Here is a 25071-nt window from a genome sequence, read left to right on the forward strand (position 1 = left end):
TTACCTTTAGAGAAGCAGGAATCAGACTGGTGTCCTAGAAGTCCACAGAGAAATCACCCGCAGGGCAGAAGGGCGTCGGCAGCCTTATATCCAGTCCGTGACTCCACTCAGCCAGTCATCCTCAGACTCAAGTGCATGATAATCAGGCTCATTACCTTCCTTTACCAGAATAGGGAGTTCACCAGACCCCAGTGACGAAGGGGAAAATGAACTCACAACAGTGGGATCGTGTGTCCGAATCCCTGTAGAGCGCGGTATCTTATGTCTAAAGCCCTGTAGATCGCTGGATCGTTTCTGAATCCCTGTAGAGCATGGGATCGCGTGTCCGAATCCCTGTAGATCGCTGGATCGTGTGTCCTGATCACTGTAGAGCGCGGTATCGTGTGTCCGGATCACTGTAGAGCGCAGTATTGTGTGTCTAAATCCATATATATCGCTGAATCATGTTTCTGAATCCCTGTAGAGCGCGGGATCGTGTGTCCGAATCCCTGTAGAGCGCGGGATCGTGTGTCCAAATCCCTGTAGAGCGCGTGATCGTGTGTCCGAATCCCTGTAGAGCGCGGGGTCGTGTGTCCGAATCCCTGTAGATAACTGGATCGTGTGCCCAAATCCCTGTAGAGCGTGGGATCGTGTGTCCGAATCCCTTTATAGCGCAGTATTGTGTCTAAATCCCAGTAGATCACTGGATCATGTTTCTGAATCCCTGTAGAGCGCAGGATCGTGTGTCTGAATCCCTGTAGATCGGTGGATCGTGTGTCCTGATCACTGTAGAGCGTGGGATTGTGTGTCTGGATCACTGTAGAGCGCAGTATTGTGTGTCTAAATCCATGTAGATCGCTGGATCGTGTGTCCGAGTCCCTGTAGCTCGCGGGATCGTGTCCGAATCCCTGTAGAACGTGGGATCGTGTGTCCGAATCCCTGTAGAGCGCGGTATCTTATGTCTAAAGCCCTGTAGATCGCTGGATCGTTTCTGAATCCCTGTAGATCGCGGGATCGTGTCCGAATCCTTGTAGCTCGTAGGATCGTGTGTCCGAATCACTGTAGAGCACGGGTTTGTGTGTCCGAATCCCTGTGGAGGGCGGGAAAGTATGTCAATCCCTGTAGATCGATAGATCGTGTGTCTGAATCCCTGTACATCGCTGGATCGTATTTCTGAATACCTATAGATTTCTCTGAACCCCTGTAGATGGCTGGATCATGTGTCCGAATCCCTGTAATTCGCAGGATCATGTTTCTGCATCCCTGTAGATCGTTGGATCGTGTTTCTGAATCCCTGTGGATTGCGGGATCGTGTGTCTGAATCCTTGTAGATCGCGGGATCGTGTGTCCGAATCACTGTAGAGCGCGAGATTGTGTGTTCGAATCCCTGTAGATCGCGTGTCTGAATCCCTGTAGAGCCTGGGATCATGTTTTTGAATCCCTGTAGAGCACGGGATCGTGTGTCCGAATCCCTGTGGAACGCGGGATCGTGTGTTCAAATCCCTGTAGAGCGTGGTATCTTATGTCTAAATCCCTGTAGATCACTGGATCGTTTCTGAATCCCTGTAGAGCACAGGATCGTGTGTCCAAATCCCTATAGAGCGCAGTATTGTCTAAATGCCTGTAGATTGCGGGATCGTGTGTCCGAATCCCTGTAGATCGCGGGATCGTGTGTCCGAATCCCTGTACGGCGCAGGATTGTGTCCAAATCCCTGTACGGCGCGGGATCGTGTGTCCAAATCCCTGTACGGCGTGGGATCGGGTGTCCGAATCCCTGTACGGCGCGGGATCGTGTGTCCGAATCCCTGTGCGGCGCGGGATAGTGCCTGAACTCGTGTAAATCACGCGCTCATGGGTATGAATCTCAGTAAATCTTACCATCTTGTGTGAATCCCCGTAGATCACGCCATCATGTGTATGAATCTCAGTAGATCACACTATAGTGTGTGTGAGTCTCTATATCACGCCATCATGTGTCTGAATCTCAGTAGATCACACCATTGTGTGTATGAATTCAGTCGATCACGCCATTGTGTATGGATCTCAGTAGATCATTCCATCATGTGTATGAATCCCTGTAGATCACGCTATCGTGTGCATGAATCTCACCATCTTGTGTGAATCCCAGTAGATCACGCCATCATCTGTATGAATCTCCGTAGATCACGCCATCGTGTGCGAGTCTCTAGATCACGCCATCATGTACGTCTCTGTAGATCACGCCATTGTGAATCTCAGTAGATCATGCCATCATGTGTATAAATCCCTGTAGATCACACCATCGTGTATGAATCTCAGTAGATCTCACCATCTTGTGTGAATCCCCGTAGATCACGCAATTGCGTATGAATCTCAGTAGATCACGCCATTGTGTATGAATCTCAGTAGATCATGCCATTGTGTATGAATCTCAGTAGATCACACCATCGTGTGTATGAATCTCAGTTGATCACGCCATTGTATGAATCTCAGTAGATCACGCCATTGTATGCGTCTCCGTAGATCACGCCATCGTGGATGTATGAATTTCAGTAGATCACGCCATTGTGTGTGAATCCCCATAGAGCACCTAATCTTGTGTGTGAATCCCAGTAGATCACGCCATCGTGTGAGTCTCAGTAGATCACGCCATCGTGAGTCTCAGTAGATCACGCCATCGTGTGTGTCTCCGCAGATCACGCCATCGTGTGTGAGTCTCCGCAGATCACGCCGTGTGTGAGTCTCCGCAGATCACGCCACCGTGTGAGAGTCTCAGTAGATCACACTATAGTGTGTGCGAGTCTCTATATCACGCCATCATGTGTCTGAATCTCAGTAGATCACACCATTGTGTGTATGAATTCAGTAGATCACGCCCTTGTGTATGGATCTCAGTAGATCATGCCATCATGTGTATGAATCCCTGTAGATCACGCTATTGTGTGCATGAATCTCTGTAGATCTCACCATCTTGTGTGAATCCCAGTAGATCACGCCATCATCTGTATGAATCTCCGTAGATCACGCCATCGTGTGCGAGTCTCTAGATCACGCCATCATGTACGTCTCTGTAGATCACGCCATCGTGAATCTCAGTAGATCATGCCATCATGTGAATAAATCCCTGTAGATTACACCGTGTATGAATCTCAGTAGATCTCACCATCTTGTGTAAATCCCCGTAGATCACGCAATTGCGTATGAATCTCAGTAGATCACGCCATTGTGTATGAATCTCAGTAGATCACACCATCGTATGTATGAATCTCAGTTGATCACGCCATTGTATGCGTCTCCGTAGATCACGCCATCGTGGGTGTATGAATTTCAGTAGATCACGCCATTGTGTGTGAATCCCCATAGAGCACCTAATCTTGTGTGTGAATCCCAGTAGATCACGCCACCGTGTGCGCGTCTCAGTAGATCACGCCACCGTGTGCGAGTCTCAGTAGATCACGCCACCGTGTGCGAGTCTCAGTAGATCACGCCACCGTGTGCGAGTCTCAGTAGATCACGCCATCGTGTGCGAGTCTCCGCAGATCACGCCACCGTGTGCGAGTCTCCGCAGATCACGACACCGTGTGCGAGTCTCAGTAGATCACGCCACCGTGTGCGAGTCTCCGCAGATCACGCCACCGTGTGCGAGTCTCCGCAGATCACGCCACCGTGTGCGAGTCTCCGCAGATCACGCCACCGCGTGCGAGTCTCCGTAGATCACGCCACCGCGTGAGAGTCTCCGTAGATCACGCCACCGTGTGAGTCTCAGTAAATCACGCCACCGTGTGAGAGTCTCCGTAGATCACGCCATCGTGTGTGAGTCTCCGTAGATCACGCCACCGTGTGAGTCTCCGTAGATCACGCCACCGTGTGTGAATCTCTCAGTTTGCGTCATCGTGTGAGTCTCCATAGATCACGCCATCGTGCGCGAGTCTCCGTAGATCACGCCACCGTGAGTCTCCGTAGATCACGCCACCGTGAGTCTCCGTAGATCACGCCACCGTGAGTCTCCGTAGATCACGCCACCGTGAGTCTCCGTAGATCACGCCACCGTGTGTGAATCTCTCAGTTTGCGTCATTGTGTGCGAGTCTCCGTAGATCACGCCATCGTGTGCGAGTCTCCGTAGATCACGCCATCGTGTGCGAGTCTCCGTAGATCACGCCATCGTGTGCGAGTCTCCGCAGATCACGCCACCGTGTGCGAGTCTCCGCAGATCACGCCACCGTGTGCGAGTCTCCGTAGATCACGCCACCGTGTGAGAGTCTCAGTAAATCACGCCACCGTGTGAGAGTCTCCGTAGATCACGCCATCGTGTGTGAGTCTCCGCAGATCACGCCACCGTGTGTGAGTCTCCGCAGATCACGCCACCGTGTGAGAGTCTCAGTAGATCACACTATAGTGTGTGCGAGTCTCTATATCACGCCATCATGTGTGTCTGAATCTCAGTAGATCACACCATTGTGTGTATGAATTCAGTAGATCACGCCATTGTGTATGGATCTCAGTAGATCATGCCATCATGTGTATGAATCCCTGTAGATCACGCTATTGTGTGCATGAATCTCTGTAGATCTCACTATCTTGTGTGAATCCCAGTAGATCACGCCATCATCTGTATGAATCTCCGTAGATCACGCCATCGTGTGTGAGTCTCTAGATCACGCCATCATGTACGTCTCTGTAGATCACGCCATCGTGTAACTCAGTAGATCACGCCATTGTATGCGTCTTCGTAGATCACGCCATCGTGGGTGTATGAATTTCAGTAGATCACGCCATTGTGTGTGAATCCCCATAGAGCACCTAATCTTGTGTGTGAATCCCAGTAGATCACGCCATCGTGTGTGAGTCTCAGTAGATCACGCCACCGTGTGCGAGTCTCCGCAGATCACGCCACCGTGTGCGAGTCTCCGCAGATCACGCCACCGTGTGCGAGTCTCCGCAGATCACGCCACCGTGTGCGAGTCTCCGCAGATCACGCCACCGTGTGCGAGTCTCCGCAGATCACGCCACCGTGTGCGAGTCTCCGCAGATCACGCCACCGTGTGCGAGTCTCAGTAAATCATCCCACCGTGTGAGAGTCTCCGTAGATCACGCCCTCGTGTGAGTCTCCGTAGATCACGCCACCGTGTCTGAATCTCTCAGTTTGCGTCATCGTGGTGAGTCTCCATAGATCACGCCACCGTGTGCAAGTCTCCGCAGATCACGCCACCGTGTGCGAGTCTCCGCAGATCACGCCACCGTGTGCGAGTCTCCGCAGATCACGCCACCGTGTGCGAGTCTCCGTAGATCACGCCACCGTGTGCGAGTCTCAGTAGATCACGCCATCGTGTGCGAGTCTCAGTAGATCACGCCATCGTGTGCGAGTCTCAGTAGATCACGCCATCGTGTGCGAGTCTCAGTAGATCACGCCATCGTGTGCGAGTCTCAGTAGATCACGCCATCGTGTGCGAGTCTCAGTAGATCACGCCATCGTGTGCGAGTCTCCGTAGATCACGCCATCGTGTGCGAGTCTCCGTAGATCACGCCATCGTGTGCGAGTCTCCGTAGATCACGCCATCGTGTGCGAGTCTCCGTAGATCACGCCATCGTGTGCGAGTCTCCGTAGATCACGCCATCGTGTGCGAGTCTCCGTAGATCACGCTATCGTGTGCGAGTCTCCGTAGAGCACGCCACCGTGTGCGAGTCTCCGTAGAGCACGCCACCGTGTGCGAGTCTCCGTAGAGCACGCCACCGTGTGCGAGTCTCCGTAGAGCACGCCACCGTGTGTGAATCTCTCAGTTTGCGGCATCATGTTCCAGCTCCGTTCCTGGGCTTTTCTGTCTACCTCTGTGTGATGTCGGATTCAACAGTGATTATTGCTGGTGTATGAGAAATGAGATAACTGTGAATTTAGTAGACTAGAGGGAGATTTACATGTTCCCAGAGGGCCGGGAATGGTAAAACAGCACGTCGTCGTGACGGATATTAAAAGCAGTGTTTTTGGACATTTTCATGTGTAAGAATTCTGCAAATATTGAAGAAATTCTAAGAGCAGAAACGTTCTGACTAGAAATCCATCCACTTCTACTGGCAAATCCCCAGTAAATGAAGGTGACCATGATCAGGTCCACTCTCCAACTCTTCATGGCTGGGGATGTCACTTTTCCAGATTATATTCTCTTTTCATCCACTTAAACCACTTTTCCGGGGTTCATCAGATTTTTTGGATCAAATGTGGCTTTAATATGTTTCATTGCTCGGATTCCAACGTCCCCAATCTCCTCCCGAAGTAACGTGCGCTTTCCTACGCCAATGCCGTGCTCGCCAGTGCAGGTGCCATTCAATGCCAGAGCTCTCCTAAAGATCAAGAGTACGAGACGTCATCACAGGCTGCAGCAAGAACTGAATCTAGCCCTAATCCCAGTGGAGGATATGGGGCCATGTGTAGACCAGGGTTGCCCCAGCTCTCGGCGCCCACAGGTCATGTTCTCAGGGTTTCCTCGGCATACAAGTGTCATCAGGACGTCAGAACATCTTATCTGCAATACTATGGAGATCCTGAGAACATGAGCTGTCAAGACTGGAGTTTTGGAAACACTGGTGTAGACAGTCTCCATGTTCTGGCCTTGGCTCAGTTCACACAAACATCATGGTTATTGTTTATAACAATGAATAGCTGACACCATCACATGATGAAAACTTTTGCAGGAAGCTGTGAAGTGGGTCAGCCAACCTCAGACTCCACTACTGAGCATGTGCGTAAAGTGCAGCACAGATTCATCTCCACTAACGGCCGAGATCCTGAGATCAGGAACAGACCAGACATTTATAGGACACTTCATAACTAATGACTCCACAGCCCCGGTCACTACTGAGCATGTGCATAAAGTGCAGCACAGATTCATCTCCACTAACAGCTGAGATCCTCAGATCAGGAACAGACCAGACATTTATAGGAGACTTCATAACTAATGACTCCACAGCCCCGGTCACTACTGAGCATGTGCATAAAGTGCAGCACAGATTCATCTCCACTAACAGCTGAGATCCTCAGATCAGGAACAGACCAGACATTTATAGGACACTTCATAACTAATGACTCCACAGCCCCGGTCACTACTGAGCATGTGCATAAAGTGCAGCACAGATTCATCTCCACTAACAGCAGAGATCCTCAGATCAGGAACAGACCAGACATTTATAGGACACTTCATAACTAATGACTCCACAGCCCCGGTCACTACTGAGCATGTGCATAAAGTGCAGCACAGATTCATCTCCACTAACAGCTGAGATCCTCAGATCAGGAACAGACCAGACATTTATAGGACACTTCATAACTAATGACTCCACAGCCCCGGTCACTACTGAGCATGTGCATAAAGTGCAGCACAGATTCATCTCCACTAACAGCTGAGATCCTCAGATCAGGAACAGACCAGACATTTATAGGACACTTCATAACTAATGACTCCACAGCCCCGGTCACTACTGAGCATGTGCGTAAAGTGCAGCACAGATTCATCTCCACTAACAGCAGAGATCCTGAGATCAGGAACAGAACAGACATTTATAGGACACTTCATAACTAATGACTCCACAGCCCCGGTCACTACTGAGCATGTGCATAAAGTGCAGCACAGATTCATCTCCACTAACAGCCGAGATCCTGAGATCAGGAACAGAACAGACATTTATAGGACACTTCATAACTAATGACTCCACAGCCCCGGTCACTACTGAGCATGTGCATAAAGTGCAGCACAGATTCATCTCCACTAACAGCCGAGATCCTGAGATCAGGAACAGAACAGACATTTATAGGACACTTCATAACTAATGACTCCACAGCCCCGGTCACTACTGAGCATGTGCATAAAGTGCAGCACAGATTCATCTCCACTAACAGCCGAGATCCTGAGATCAGGAACAGAACAGACATTTATAGGACACTTCATAACTAATGACTCCACAGCCCCGGTCACTACTGAGCATGTGCATAAAGTGCAGCACAGATTCATCTCCACTAACAGCCGAGATCCTGAGATCAGGAACAGACCAGACATTTATAGGACACTTCAGAACTAATGACTTCACAGCCCCGGTCACTACTGAGCATGTGCGTAAAGTGCAGCACAGATTCATCTCCACTAACAGCCGAGATCCTGAGATCAGGAACAGGACAGACATTTATAGGACACTTCAGAACTAATGACTCCACAGCCCCGGTCACTACTGAGCATGTGCGTAAAGTGCAGCACAGATTCATCTCCACTAACAGCTGAGATCCTGAGATCAGGAACAGAACAGACATTTATAGGACACTTCATAACCAATAACTCCACAGCCCCGGTCACTACTGAGCATGTGCATAAAGTGCAGCACAGATTCATCTCCACTAACAGCTGAGATCAGGAACAGGACAGACATTTATAGGACACTTCATAACCAATAACTCCAAAGCCCCGGTCACTACTGTGCATGTGCATAAAGTGCAGCACAGATTCATCTCCACTAACAGCCGAGATCCTGAGATCAGGAACAGGACAGACATTTATAGGACACTTCATAACTAATGACTCCACAGCCCCGGTGTCAGGAACACCGCACTGAACTTGCTCACTGAGCCAGTGTGCGTGTCCTGAGTAAAGCGAACAGTGCTCAAAGATACCTGTGGAGTGGGCAGCAGCCGAGTAGATGCGTACTTCAGAGCCGCCGGACCTGAAGCACGTGACTGCTAGGGGCGTGGCCTAAACTCCACAGAGCTAGGGGCTGCAAGATAACTCCTAGCAGGGTAACTGCGAGACAAAGATTACCAGGGGGCATAGACAGGGACAATAGTCAAGACGTAGCCAGTGAGTCACACACCGAGATAGCTGCAAAGGTACAAGAGGGGCGAGCAGACAGTAGTCAGGTCACAGGCAATGAGTCAAACACAGAGATAATAACGCAGTACAAAATCAACAGGCAAACTCACAACGGGGAACAGAATCGGGTCAGAACCATATAAACAAGCTATAGCAACAAACAGGCACACGGGGGTCAGCACACTAGGCCAAAGGCAAAAGTATAACTGGCAGGGATTGGAGCTTCCCAGGGATTTAAGAAGCTCTCCCAGAACCAGAAAGAGGCCACCATCATTAACCCCAGGTGTGCAGGTCAAAACCTGCACTGGGATCATGACAGTACCCCCCTCTCAACGGGGGGCCTCTGGACCCCCAGGCTTCCCCGGGTACTAGTATGGAAAGCCCGAACCAGGCGATCTGCATGTACCGAGCGAGCAGGGACCCATGAGCGCTCCTCTGGTCCATATCCCTTCCAGTGGACCAGGTACAGCAAAGAGCGGCGCACCCGCCGAGAGTCCACAATATGTCCGACCTCATACTCCAATTGACCCTCCACCAGCACTGGAGGAATAACAGACTCAGAGTTCTCTTTGACAGATCCTGCGGGTTTCAACAGAGATTTATGGAACACATTAGATATTTTTAAGGAGGCGGGGAGATGCAACCTATATGCCACTGGGTTGACTATCTCCATAATCTCGTACGGACCAATGAACTTTGGTCCCAACTTAGATGATGGTACCTTTAAGTTGATGTTACGTGTGGAGAGCCAAACCTTCTCCCCCACCTGAAACATGTCTCCCGAGGCGCTCTTTTTTTGTCCGCAAAATATTAGTATCTCCCCTGGGCTCGAGAGATATTACGCCGGACTTCAGCCTAGAGGTTTTTTAACCGTTGAACGGACCCCTCTGCCCCTGGACATCCGGAATCCACCCGAGAAAACTCCCCAAAATGCGGATTAAACCCATAGTTAATCAAGAATGGGGACATGTTGGTGGACTGACTCACCCGGTTGTTAAAAGCGAATTCCGCCAACGGTAACGCATCACACCAATCCTCCTGTCTGGCGGAGGTCAGACACCTGAGAATTTGTTCCAGGGATTGATTGGTGCGTTCTGTCTGATCATTACTCTCCGGGTGATATGCCGACGAGAAGGAGAGTGAGATGCCCAATTTCATACAGAACGCCCTCCAAAATTTAGCCACAAACTGCACACCTCTGTCAGACACAACATTCATGGGTACCCCATGCAATCGGATAACATGCTGCACAAACAACCTTGACAATGTTTCTGCTGAGGGTAATGCTGCCAAGGGAATGAAATGGGCCTGTTTAGGAAACCTATCCACCACCACCCAGATCACGGTATTGCCCCTGGAAGGCCGGTAATAAAATCCACGGAAAGATGAGTCCATGGCCTATCAGGAACCGGTAAAAGTATGAGTTCCCCAGCCGGTCGGTTATGCGAGCTTTTGGAACGGGCACACATGCCACAAGCAGAAACAAATTCCTTGACATCTGACCTTAATGAAGACCACCAAAAACCCCTGGCTACTGCCTCTCTAGTGGCCGTGATACCTGGATGAGCACTCAGCCTAGACTCATGAAACTTCTGCAGAAGTCTAGGCCGCAATGAATCTGGAACAAACAGTTTATCCCCTGGCCTGGCTGCCGGAGCTAGGGCCTGAGCCCTTAGAATTTCTTGTTCCAACTCAGTTGAGACCCCCGCCACTACCACCCCTGGGGGAAGAATGGAGGACTGCGGCTCAGGGGGAGACACTGGATCAAAACTTCTGGACAGGGCATCCGCTTTAACATTTTTGGACCCCGGGCGAAAAGTAATGGAGAACTGAAATCGTGAAAAAAAAGTGACCAACGGGCTTGTCTAGGAGTAAGCCTCTTAGCAGATTCAAGGTATGCCAAATTTTTGTGATCCGTGACAACCGTGATAAGGTGGGCCGCCCCTTACAAAAAGTGCCTCCATTCCTCAAACGCCAGCTTGACCGCAAGAAGTTCCCTGTTGCCTACATCATAGTTTTTCTCAGCTGAAGAGAACTTCTTGGAGAAGAAGGCACAGGGTTTGAGATTGGTAAGGGTGGCCGGACCCTGTGACAGCACAGCCCCCACCCCCACTTCAGAAGCATCCACCTCCACAATGAATGGTTTGGACGGGTCAGGTTGCACCAACACCGGGGCAGACATAAAACATTTCTTAATCGCTGAGAAGGATTCCTTAGCGAGTACAGACCAATTTTTTACATCAGCTCCCTTCTGGGTAAGATCTATGAGTGGTTTAACCACTTGTGAGAAACCTTTAATGAATCTCCGGTAATAGTTTGCAAATCCTAAGAAGCGCTGAAGCCCCTTGAAATCTCGAGGCTGAACCCAGTCAGCGATCTCCAGCACCTTCTTAGGATCCACACGAAACCCCTCACAGGACACAATCAACCCCAAAAAAGACAGTTCCTGCACAAAAAAACGAACATTTTTCCAATTTCGCAAACAATTGGTTCTCCCTGAGTCTCTGGAGAACTGTCTTTAGATGTTGCAAGTGAGATTGACTGTCCGGGAATACACCAAAATATCATCCAAATAAATAATAACAAAACGGCCTATCAGATCAGAAAACACAACATTGATGAAATGTTGGAAAATAGCGGGTGCATTAGTTAACCACAAACGGCATTACCAGGTTCTCAAAGAGTCCTTCTGATGTGAGGAATGCCGTTTTCCACTCGTCCCCTTCCCGAACCCTTAACAGATTGTAGGCCCCCCGCAGATCTAACTTGGAGAACCATTGGGCCCCAGCTAACTGGTTACATAAGTCTGGGATGAGGGGAAGAGGGGAAGAGTTCCTAACCGTTATCTTGTTCAGTTCCCGAAAGTCGAGGCACGGCCGCAAACCACCATCTTTTTTCTTGACAAAGAAGAACCCTGCTGCCACAGAAGGCCTGATATGCTCTTTGCGGAGGCTCTCAGCTATGTACTCCTTCATGGCTTGGCGCTCAGGCCCAGACAAATTGAACAATCATGCCTTAGGTAACTTGGCTCCGGGTACTAAATCAATGGCACAATCGTAGGGTGTATGCGGTGGCAGCGCCTCAGCCTCACTTTCGGAAAAAACGTCTTCGAAATCCTTTAGGTACTCCGGAATACCTTCCAGACCGACAGACGACACAGACACGGATTTAACAGCGTTAACAAGATGTCCCAGGTTACCACATTTATTATTGCATCCCCATTGAGTGATTTCCCCTGTAACCCAATCAATGGTAGGATTATGGCGTTGAAGCCAAGGCATCCCCAGTACCAGTCCTGCAGGCAAGTTATCTAGCACAAGACAACTTAGTTTTTCCACATGAGTGGAACCCACTTATAGAGAAAAAAGGTCATACCTGCAACAGATACCGTCCTGGGTAAGAGGAGATGAGTCAATTGCCACAAGTTTAACAGGATCGTGAAGCCTGACTGTCCCTATCTTATTAAGAGTCATAACCTTGGTATCAATCAGGTTCACAGCAGAACCGCAGTCAACAAAAGCAGTAGTCTGAACCGGACCATAACCAAGTTCCAGTTCCACCTGCAGCACCATTTTTGCACATGAGGAAAATTATACCTGAAGGTCTGGGTAGCCTCCTCGACTACTACCCAGACCTAGTCGTTTCCCGCCATCTTGGAGGATGACGGACAGGAGGGGCAGTCCTTCTTCCAATGTCCAGATTTCCCACAATAGAAGCACAACTGCTTTTCCCGGCGGCGTCTTCTTTCCTTTCCCTCACAGGTGACAGCCCTCACCTCCATAGCCACAGGAAGAGTCCGGGTATCATCTCCACTGAATAATCATGGTGTTTCCCATTGCATAACGCCTCTAGCCCGCAGCCTGCGATCCATGCAAACCACTTGGATCATGGCATCCTCCAGGGAGTCAGGCGGAGGATGAAGTGCCAAAGCATCCTTCAGACGTTCACACAGGCCTCTGTGGAACAGCCCCCGAAGGGCGGCATCACTCCAGGAAATCTCGGCTGCCCAATATCTGAATTCAGTACAGAAGCATTCGGCCGAGTGCTCCCCCTGACAGACACTCATCACCTTGTCCTCTGCCAACCACATTCTATCAGGCTCATCATAAATAAGCCCTAAAGCTTCAAAAAACGCATCCACAGACATTCTCTCAGGGGCAGAGGAGGAAAGCGAAAATGCCCAGGCTTGTGGGGACCCCCTAAGCAGGGACATCACCACCCCCACCCTCTGTTTCTCATCCCCAGAGGAGCGGGGTCTCAAAGAGAAAAAGAGCTTACAGCCCTCATTAAATGCCATGAAATCATCCTTGTTACCAGAAAATCTATCAGGCAATTTAACCATGGATTCGGGTGGGACTAAAATGACATCTCTATTCCCCACCTGCTGGAAGCCTGCGGAAACCACCCCCTGAACCGAGTCCGCAACCTGCCGCTGGGACTGGGCCAGAGCTTGGTGTTCCAAACTAAGCTTCTGCAGTGACTGAGCCAAGCATTTCACCTGCTCAGATAAAGCACACATTGGGTCCATGCTGCAGAAGTGAGGAGAGAGAAAAAAAAATTGTAGGCCAGTTATAATGTCAGAGACACCGCAATGAACTTGCTCACTGAGCCAGTGCGCGTGTCCTGAGTAAAGCGAACTGTGCTCAAAGATACCTGTGGAGCGGGCAGCAGCCGAGTAGATGCATACTTCAGAGCCGCAGGACCTGAAGCAAGTGATTGCTGGGGGTGTGGCCTACACTCCAGAGAGCTAGGAGCTGCAAGAGAACTCCTAGCAGGGTAACTGCGAGACAAAGAAACCAAGTGGCATAGACAGGGAGGATAGTCAGGACGTAGCCAATGAGTCATACACGGAGATAGCTGCAAGGTACAAGAGGGGCGAGCAGAGAGTAGTCAGATCACAGGCAATGAGTCATACACAGAGATAATAACGCAGTACAAAATCAACAGGCAAACTCACAACAGGAAACAGAACCGGGTGAGATCCATATAAACAAGCTATAGCAACAAACAGGCACACAGGGGTCAGCACACTAGGCCAAAGGCAAAAGTATAACTGGCAGGGATTGAAGCTTCCCAGGGGTTTAAGAAGCTCTCCGAGAACCAGAAAGAGGCCACAATCATTAACCCCAGGTGTGCAGGTCAAAACCTGCACCGAGCTCCAGACATTAACCCCAGGTGTGCAGCTCAAAAACCTGCACTGGGATCATGACACCCGGTCACTACTGAGCATGTGCGTAAAGTGCAGCACAGATTCATCTCCACTAACAACCGAGATCCTCAGATCAGGAACAGACCAGACATTTATAGGACACTTCATAACTAATGACTTCACAGCCGTGGTCACTACTGAGCATGTGCGTAACGTGCAGCACAGATTCATCTTCACTAACAGCCGAGATCCTCAGATCAGGAACAGACCAGACATTTATAGGACACTTCATAACCAATAACTCCACAGCCCCAGTCACTACTGAGCATGTGCGTAAAGTGCAGCACAGATTCATCTCCACTAACAACCGAGATCCTCAGATCAGGAACAGACCAGACATTTATAGGACACTTCATAACTAATGACTTCACAGCCGTGGTCACTACTGAGCATGTGCGTAAAGTGCAGCACCGATTCATCTCCACTAACAGCCGAGATCCTCAGATCAGGAACAGGACAGACATTTATAGGACACTTCATAACTAATGACTCCACAGCCGTGGTCACTACTGAGCATGTGCATAAAGTGCAGCACAGATTCATCTCCACTAATAGCCGAGATCCTGAGATCAGGAACAGACCAGACATTTATAGGACACTTCATAACCAATAACTCCACAGCCCCAGTCACTACTGAGCATGTGCGTAAAGTGCAGCACAGATTCATCTTCACTAACAGCCGAGATCCTCAGATGAGGAACAGACCAGATATTTATAGGACATTTCATAACTAATGACTCCACAGCCCCGGTCACTACTGAGCATGTGCGTAAAGTGCAGCACCGATTCATCTCCACTAACAGCCGAGATCCTCAGATCAGGAACAGGACAGACATTTATAGGACACTTCATAACTAATGACTCCACAGCCGTGGTCACTACTGAGCATGTGCATAAAGTGCAGCACAGATTCATCTTCACTAACAGCCGAGATCCTCAGATCAAGAACAGACCAGATATTTATAGGACACTTTATAACTAATGACTCCACAGCCGTGGTCACTACTGAGCATGTGCATAAAGTGCAGCACAGATTCATCTCCACTAACAGCCGAGATCCTCAGATCAGGAACAGGACAGACATTTATAGGACACTTCATAACTAATGACTCCACAGCCGTGGTCACTACTGAGCATGTGCGTAAAGTGCAGCACAGATTCATCTCCACTAACAGCCGAGATCCTCAGATCAGGAACAGACCAGACATTTATAGGACACTTCATAATTAATGACTCCACAGCCGTGGTCACTACTGAGCATGTGCATAAAGTGCAGCACAGATTCATCTCCACTAACAGCCGAGATCCTGAGATCAGGAACAGACCAGATATTTATAGGACATTTCATAACTAATGACTCCACAGCCCCGGTCACTACTGAGCATGTGCATAAAGTGCAGCACAGATTCATCTCCACTAATAGCCGAGATCCTGAGATCAGGAACAGACCAGACATTTATAGGACACTTCATAACTCCTACTCCACAGCCCCGGTCACTACTGAGCATGTGCATAAAGTGCAGCACAGATTCAGCTCCACTAACAGCCGAGATCCTCAGATCAGGAACAGACCAGACATTTATAGGACACTTCATAATTAATGACTCCACAGCCGTGGTCACTACTGAGGATGTGCATAAAGTGCAGCACAGATTCATCTCCACTAACAGCCGAGATCCTGAGATCAGGAACAGAACAGATATTTATAGGACACTTCATAACTAATGACTCCACAGCCCCGGTCACTACTGAGCATGTGCATAAAGTGCAGCACAGATTCATCTCCACTAACAGCCGAGATCCTCAGATCAGGAACAGAACAGACATTTATAGGACACTTCATAATTAATGACTCCACAGCCCCGGTCACTACTGAGCATGTGCATAAAGTGCAGCACAGATTCATCTCCACTAACAGCCGAGATCCTGAGATCAGGAACAGAACAGATATTTATAGGACATTTCATAACTAATGACTCCACAGCCGTGGCCACTACTGAGCATGTGTGTAAAGTGCAGAACAGATTCATCTCCACTAACAGCCGAGATCCTCAGATCAGGAACAGACCAGACATTTATAGGACACTTCATAATTAATGACTCCACAGCCCCGGTCACTACTGAGCATGTGCATAAAGTGCAGCACAGATTCATCTCCACTAACAGCCGTGATCCTGAGATCAGGAACAGACCAGATATTTATAGGACACTTCATAACTAATGACTCCACAGCCGTGGTCACTACTGAGCATGTGTGTAAAGTGCAGAACAGATTCATCTCCACTAACAGCCGAGATCCTGAGATCAGGAACAGACCAGACATTTATAGGACACTTCATAACTAATGACTCCACAGCCCCGGTCACTACTGAGCATGTGCATAAAGTGCAGCACAGATTCATCTCCACTAACAGCCGAGATCCTGAGATCAGGAACAGACCAGACATTTATGGGACACTTCATAACTAATAACTCCACAGCCCCGGTCACTACTGAGCATGTGCATCAAGTGCAGCACAGATTCATCTCCACTAACAGCCGACATCCTGAGATCAGGAACAGAACAGACATTTATGGGACACTTCATAACTAATGACTCCACAGCCCCGGTCACTACTGAGCATGTGCATAAAGTGCAGCACAGATTCATCTCCACTAACAGCCGAGATCCTGAGATCAGGAACAGACCAGACATTTATGGGACACTTCATAACTAATGACTCCACAGTCCCGGTCACTACTGAGCATGTGCATAAAGTGCAGCACAGATTCATCTCCACTAACAGCTGAGATCCTCAGATCAGGAACAGAACAGACATTTATAGGACACTTCATAACTAATAACTCCACAGCCCCGGTCACTACTGAGCATGTGCATAAAGTGCAGCACAGATTCATCTCCACTAACAGCCGAGATCCTGAGATCAGGAACAGATCAGATATTTATAGGACACTTCATATCTAATGACTCCACAGCCCCGGTCACTACTGAGCATGTGCATAAAGTGCAGCACAGATTCATCTCCACTAACAGCCGAGATCCTGAGATCAGGAACAGATCAGATATTTATAGGACACTTCATATCTAATGACTCCACAGCCCCGGTCACTACTGAGCATGTGCATAAAGTGCAGCACAGATTCATCTCCACTAACAGCCGAGATCAGGAACAGACCAGACATTTATAGGACACTTCATAACTAATGACTCCACAGCCCCGGTCACTACTGAGCATGTGCATAAAGTGCAGCACAGATTCATCTCCACTAACAGCCGAGATCCTGAGATCAGGATCAGAACAGACATTTATAGGACACTTCATAACTAATGACTCCACAGCCCCGGTCACTACTGTGCATGTGCATAAAGTGCAGCAAAGATTCATCTCCACTAACAGCTGAGATCCTGAGATCAGGAACAGAACAGACATTTATAGGACACTTCAGAACTTTCCCAAATTCTTATAAAAGACATTCAGCACACCCTGCATTGTACTACTGCACCCAGTGTTTTACATGATAGGAATCGCTCCATTTTATTCCAACACCACCAAAATGGACACAGCCCCGCATCAGCCTAAGGCCGGGATGACACATGAGAGAAACACGGCCGAGTCTCACATATTAATATCGGGCACTGGCGCCGGCACTCGGATCAGAGTGTGAGGCCTCATAGCAATACATGGAGCCGCAGGCTCCGCTCCAGAGTGCCAGCGCAGTGCCGGGTATTACCACGCGAGACTCGGCCGTGTTTCTCGCCTGTGTGATCCGGCCTCTGTGCTTCCATCGTTTTATCAGCCATATGTTTCGGGATATAAGGCCCATTTGCACAAGGTGACTGCAGCTACTGACCACCACCAATGTGGAGATCCACATTAGATCAGGTGCTAGGCCTCGAGATGTGAAGCAGGGTCCTCAGGATCCAAAAACAGCTCATGGTTTCAGGATCCACCAACAGGCCTTGGTTTCAGGATTCCATCAGTGCAGTACCAAGGAGACCCAATAAACATAGTCTGTGGGGGATCGAAGGAGGAATGTTCACTGACAGGAGGTATAAATCTGGAAGATTTGGGCATTTTTCACACTCCGTGACTTATGGGACTGATGTTTTTTGGGGGGGTCACCAGGACATTGTAAAGGGAGATTTACCTGGCCAGGCGATCCGTGAATTCCTTCACTTTCCTCACTTCTTGCTTGTCACTCAGATCCAACACCATGATGCAATGGAAGTTCCCGTCCCCCACATGTCCAGCTATAGGACCTGTACAGTATAGTGTGAAACTCACGACATATCGATGTACTGGACAATCACATTTCACACTCATGTTAAAAGGCCTCTGTCAGCACAAGCTGACTACACCCGGTGCAGGCACATCATGGCGGCACATTTATATACCACATACTTGGCTTCCATCTATCAAAGGAGAGAGTGGTGGACATAGAGGCAAGGTGGGAAGGTGCAGATAAATGACTGGCCGCCACAATGCCATGAACGCCTGTACTGGGTGTGAACCGTCATCCTGTGCCGACAGAGGCCATATAAAATAACTTCATCATGCTGCATGCGCTAGCTGCACTATCCTCCCCACAAAATGCCTCCATCATGCTGCATCCTCCACACAACATGCCTCCATCATCTGCACCCTCCACACCACATGCCTCCATCGTCGGCACTCTCCACACTATGCTCCCCACAATATGCCTCCTCCAAACAACATGCCTCCATCTTCTGCACCCTCCACACTATGCTCCCCACAATATCCCTCCTCCAAACAACTTGCCTCCATCATCTGCACCCTCCACACTATCCACCCCACAACATGCCTCCATCATACTGCACCCTCCACACTATCCTCCACACAACATACCTCCATCATCTGCACCCTCCAAACTATCCTCCCCACAACATGACTCCATCATGCTGCACCCTCCACACTATCCTCCCCACAACATGCCTCCATCATCTGACCTTGCACTCTATCCTCCCCACAACATGCCTCCATCATCTGCACCCTCCACACCACATGCCTCCATCGTCGGCACTCTCCACACTATGCTCCCCACAATATGCCTCCTCCCCACAACATGACTCCATCATGCTGCACCCTCCACACTATCCTCCCCACAACATGCCTCCATCATCTGTCCTTGCACTCTATTCTCCCCACAACATGCCTCCATCATCTGCACCCTCCACACCACATGCCTCCATCGTCGACACTCTCCACACTATGCTCCCCACAATATGCCTCCTCCAAACATGCCTCCATCATCTGTACCCTCCACACTATGCTCCCCACAATATGACTCCATCATGCTGCACCCTCCACACTATCCTCCCCACAACATGCCTCCATCATCTGACCTTGCACTCTATCCTCCCCACAACATGCCTCCATCATACTGCACCCTCCACACTATCCTCCCCACAACATGACTCCATCATGCTGCACTTTCCATACTATCCTCCCCACAACATGACTCCATCATGCTGCATCCTCCACACCACATGCCTCCATCGTCGGCACCCTCCACACTATGCTCCCCACAATATGCCTCCTCCAAACAACATGCCTTCATCATCTCCACCCTCCACACTATGCTCCCCACAATATGACTCCATCATGCTGCACCCTCCACACTATCCTCCCCACACGCCTCCATCATCTGAGCTTGCACTCTATCCTCCCCACAACATGCCTCCATCATACTGCACCTCCACACTATCCTCCATACAACATACCTCCATCATCTGCACCCTCCAAACTATCCTCCCCACAACATGACTCCATCATGCTGCACTCTCCACACAACATGCCTCCATCATGCTGCACTCTCCACACAACATGCCTCCATCATGCTGCATCCTACACACCACATGCCTCCATTGTCAGCACCCTCCACACTATGCTCCCCACAATATGCCTCCTCCAAACAACACGCCTTCGTCACCTGCACCCTCCACACTATGCTCCCCACAATATGACTCCAACATGCTGCATCCTCCCCACAACATGCCTCCATCATCTGCACCCTCCACACTATGCTCCCCACAACATGCCTCCATCATCTGCATCCTCCACACTATCCTCCTCACAACATGCCTCCATCATCTCCATCCTCCACACTATCCTCCCCACAACATGCCTCCATCATCTGCATCCTCCACACTATCCTTCTCACAACATGTCTTTATCATGCTGCACCCTCCACACTATACTCCCCACAACATGCCTCCATCATCTGCATCCTCCACACTATGCTCCCCACAACATGCCTCCATCATCTGCATCCTCCACACTATCCTCCCCATAACATGTCTTTATCATGCTGCACCCTCCACACTATACTCCCCACAACATGCCTCCATCATCTGCATCCTCCACACTATGCTCCCCACAACATGCCTCCATCATCTGCATCCTACACACTATCCTCCTCACAACATGCCTCCATCATCTCCATCCTCCACACTATCCTCCCCACAACATGCCTCCATCATCTGCATCCTCCACACTATCCTCCCCATAACATGTCTTCATCATGCTGCACCCTCCACACTATCCTCCTCACATGCCTCCATCATCTGCACCATCCACACTATCCTCCACACACGCCTCCATCATCTGCACCCTCCACAATATCCTCCTCACAACATGCCTCCATTATCTGCACCCTCCACAATATCCTCCTCACAACATTCCTCCATCATCTGCACCCTCAACAATATCCTCCTCACAACATGCCTCCATCATCTGCACCCTGCACACTATCCTTCCCACAACATGCCTCCTCCCCACAACATGACTCCATCATGCTGCACCCTCCACACTATCCTCCCCACAACATGCCTCCATCATCTGTCCTTGCACTCTATCCTCCCCACAACATGCCTCCATCATCTGCACCCTCCACACCACATGCCTCCATCGTCGACACTCTCCACACTATGCTCCCCACAATATGCCTCCTCCAAACATGCCTCCATCATCTGTACCCTCCACACTATGCTCCCCACAATATGACTCCATCATGCTGCACCCTCCACACTATCCTCCCCACAACATGCCTCCATCATCTGACCTTGCACTCTATCCTCCCCACAACATGCCTCCATCATACTGCACCCTCCACACTATCCTCCCCACAACATGACTCCATCATGCTGCACTTTCCATACTATCCTCCCCACAACATGACTCCATCATGCTGCATCCTCCACACCACATGCCTCCATCGTCGGCACCCTCCACACTATGCTCCCCACAATATGCCTCCTCCAAACAACATGCCTTCATCATCTCCACCCTCCACACTATGCTCCCCACAATATGACTCCATCATGCTGCACCCTCCACACTATCCTCCCCACACGCCTCCATCATCTGAGCTTGCACTCTATCCTCCCCACAACATGCCTCCATCATACTGCACCTCCACACTATCCTCCATACAACATACCTCCATCATCTGCACCCTCCAAACTATCCTCCCCACAACATGACTCCATCATGCTGCACTCTCCACACAACATGCCTCCATCATGCTGCATCCTACACACCACATGCCTCCATTGTCAGCACCCTCCACACTATGCTCCCCACAATATGCCTCCTCCAAACAACACGCCTTCGTCACCTGCACCCTCCACACTATGCTCCCCACAATATGACTCCAACATGCTGCATCCTCCCCACAACATGCCTCCATCATCTGCACCCTCCACACTATGCTCCCCACAACATGCCTCCATCATCTGCATCCTCCACACTATCCTCCTCACAACATGCCTCCATCATCTCCATCCTCCACACTATCCTCCCCACAACATGCCTCCATCATCTGCATCCTCCACACTATCCTCCCCATAACATGTCTTTATCATGCTGCACCCTCCACACTATACTCCCCACAACATGCCTCCATCATCTGCATCCTCCACACTATGCTCCCCACAACATGCCTCCATCATCTGCATCCTACACACTATCCTCCTCACAACATGCCTCCATCATCTCCATCCTCCACACTATCCTCCCCACAACATGCCTCCATCATCTGCATCCTCCACACTATCCTCCCCATAACATGTCTTCATCATGCTGCACCCTCCACACTATCCTCCTCACATGCCTCCATCATCTGCACCATCCACACTATCCTCCACACACGCCTCCATCATCTGCACCCTCCACAATATCCTCCTCACAACATGCCTCCATTATCTGCACCCTCCACAATATCCTCCTCACAACATTCCTCCATCATCTGCACCCTCAACAATATCCTCCTCACAACATGCCTCCATCATCTGCACCCTGCACACTATCCTTCCCACAACATGCCTCCATCATCTGCACCCACCACATTATCCTCCCCACAAAATGCCTCCATCATCTGCACCCTCCACACTATCCTCCCCACACGCCTCCATCATCTGCACCCTCCACACTATCCTCCTCACAACATGCCTCCATCATCTCCATCCTCCACACGATCCTCCTCACAACATGCCTCCATCATCTGCACCCTGCACACTATCCTCCTCACAACATGCCTCCATCTGCACCCTCCACACGATCCTCCTCACAACATGGCTCCATCATCTGCACCCTCCACACTATCCTCCCCACAACATGCCTCCATCATCTGCACCTGCACACTATCCTCCCCACAACATGTCTCCATCATCTGCACCCTCCACACTATCTTCCTCACAACATGCCTCCATCATCTGCACCCTCCACACTATCCTCCCCACACGCCTCCATCATCAGCACCCTGCACACTATCCTCCCCACAAAATGCCTCCATCATCTGCACCCTCCACACGCCTCCATCATCTGAACCCTGCACACTATCCTTCCCACAACATGCCTCCATCATCTGCACCCACCACACTATCCTCCCCACAACATGCCTCCATCATATTGCAACATCCACACTATCCTCCCTACACGCCTCCATCATCTGCACCCGCCACACTATCCTCCCCACAATATGCCTCCATCATCTGCACCCGCCACACTATCCTCCCCACAATATGCCTCCATCATCTGCACCCGCCACACTATCCTCCCCACAATATGCCTCCATCATCTGCACCCTCCACACTATCCTCCCCACAACATGCCTCCATCATCTGCACCCTCCACACTATCCTCCCCACACACTTCCATCATCTGCACCCTCCACACTATCCTCCCCAGAACATGCCTCCATCATCTGCACCCGCCACACTATCCTCCCCACAACATGCCTCCATCATCTGTACCCTCCACACTATCCTCTCCACAACATGCCTCCATCATCTGCACCCGCCCCACTATCCTCCCCACAACATGCCTCCATCATCCGCACCCGCTACACTATCCTGCCCACAACACGCCTCAATCATCTGCACCCTCCACACTATCCTCCTCACAACATGCCTCCATCATGTTGCACCTTCCACACTATTCTCCTCCCCACATGCCTCCATCATACTGCACCCTCCACACTATCCTCCTCACATGTCTCCATCATCTGCACCCTCCACACTATCCTCCTCACAACATGCCTCCATCATGCTGCACCTTCCACACTATTCTCCTCCCCCCATGCCTCCATCATACTGCACCCTCCACACTATCCTCCTCACAACATGCCTCCATCATCTGCACCCTGCACACTATCCTCCTCACAATATGCCTCCATCATCTGCACCTTCCACACTATCCTCCCAGAACATGCCTCCATCATCTGCACCCGCCACACTATCCTCCCCAGAACATCCCTCCATCATCTGCACCCGCCACACTATCCTCCCCACAAAATGTCTCCATCATCTGCACCTTCCACACTATCCTCCCCACACACCTCCATCATCTGCACCCTCCACACTATCCTCCCCAGAACATGCCTCCATCATCTGCACCCGCCATACTATCCTCCCAACATGCCTCCATCATCTGCACCCTCCACACTATCCTCCCCACAACATGCCTCCATAATCTGCACCCGCCACACTATCCTCCCCACAACATGCCTCCATAATCTGCACCCGCCACACTATCCTCCCCACAACATGCCTCCATCATCTGCACCCTCCACACTATCCTCCCCACACACCTCCATCATCTGCACCCTCCACACTATCCTCCCCAGAACATGCCTCCATCATCTGCACCCTCCACACTATCCTCCTCACAACATGCCTCCATCATGCTGCACCTTCCACACTATTCTCCTCCCCACACGCCTCCATCATACTGCACCCTCCACACTATCCTCCTCACATGTCTCCATTATCTGCACCCTCCACACTATCCTCCCCACAACATGCCTCCATCATGCTGCACCTTCCACACTATCCTCCTCCCCACACGCCTCCATCATACTGCACCCTCCACACTATCCTCCTCCCCACATGCCTCCATCATACTGCACCCTCCAGAATACCCTCCCCACAACATGCCTCCATCATCTGCACCTTCCACACTATCCTCCTCCCCACATGCCTCCATCATACTGCACCCTCCAGAATACCCTCCCCACAACATGCCTCCATCATCTGCACCTTCCACACTATCCTCCTCCCTACAACATGCTTCTATCATCTGCACCCTGCACACTATCCACACTATCCTCCTCCCCACACGCCTCCATCATGCTGCACCCTCCACACTACCCTCCCTGCATGCCTCCATCATCTGCACCCTCCACACTATCTTCCTCACAACATGCCTCCATCATCTGCACCCGCCACACTATCCTCCCCACAACATGCCTCCATCATCTGCACCCTCCACACTATCCTCCCCACACACCTCCATCATCTGCACCCTCCACACTATCCTCCCCACAATATGCCTCCATCATCTGCACCCTCCACACTATCCTCCCCACAACATGCCTCCATCATCTGCACCCTCCACACTATCCTCCCCACACACCTCCATCATCTGCACCCTCCACACTATCCTCCCCAGAACATGCCTCCATCATCTGCACCCTCCACACTATCCTCCCCAGAACATGCCTCCATCATCTGCACCCTCCATACTATCCTCCCCACA

At 50.4% G+C, this 25071-nt stretch overlaps 1 protein-coding gene across 2 annotated transcripts in view; it reads right to left on the reverse strand.

Moving 5' to 3' along the window:
- Positions 1 to 5823: 5823 nt before the first annotated feature.
- Positions 5824 to 25071, reverse strand: part of LDHD (lactate dehydrogenase D) — a 74052-nt gene continuing 54804 nt past the window's right edge. The window contains exons 10-11 of one of the 2 annotated variants that reach the window (XM_073564254.1): positions 18164 to 18275; positions 5824 to 6295 (exon numbers count right to left, since the gene is read on the reverse strand). In XM_073564254.1, the coding sequence (XP_073420355.1) occupies positions 6130 to 6295; positions 18164 to 18275 (278 nt within the window). In that variant the 3' untranslated portion in view covers positions 5824 to 6129. The remainder of the gene's footprint in view (positions 6296 to 18163; positions 18276 to 25071) is intronic. The other variant, XM_073564255.1, reaches the window with a different exon arrangement.

Source organism: Dendrobates tinctorius, unplaced genomic scaffold (assembly GCF_039654945.1).
Source record: "Dendrobates tinctorius isolate UK_male_01 unplaced genomic scaffold, ASM3965494v1 ptg000440l, whole genome shotgun sequence".
NCBI lineage: Eukaryota > Metazoa > Chordata > Amphibia > Anura > Dendrobatidae > Dendrobates > Dendrobates tinctorius.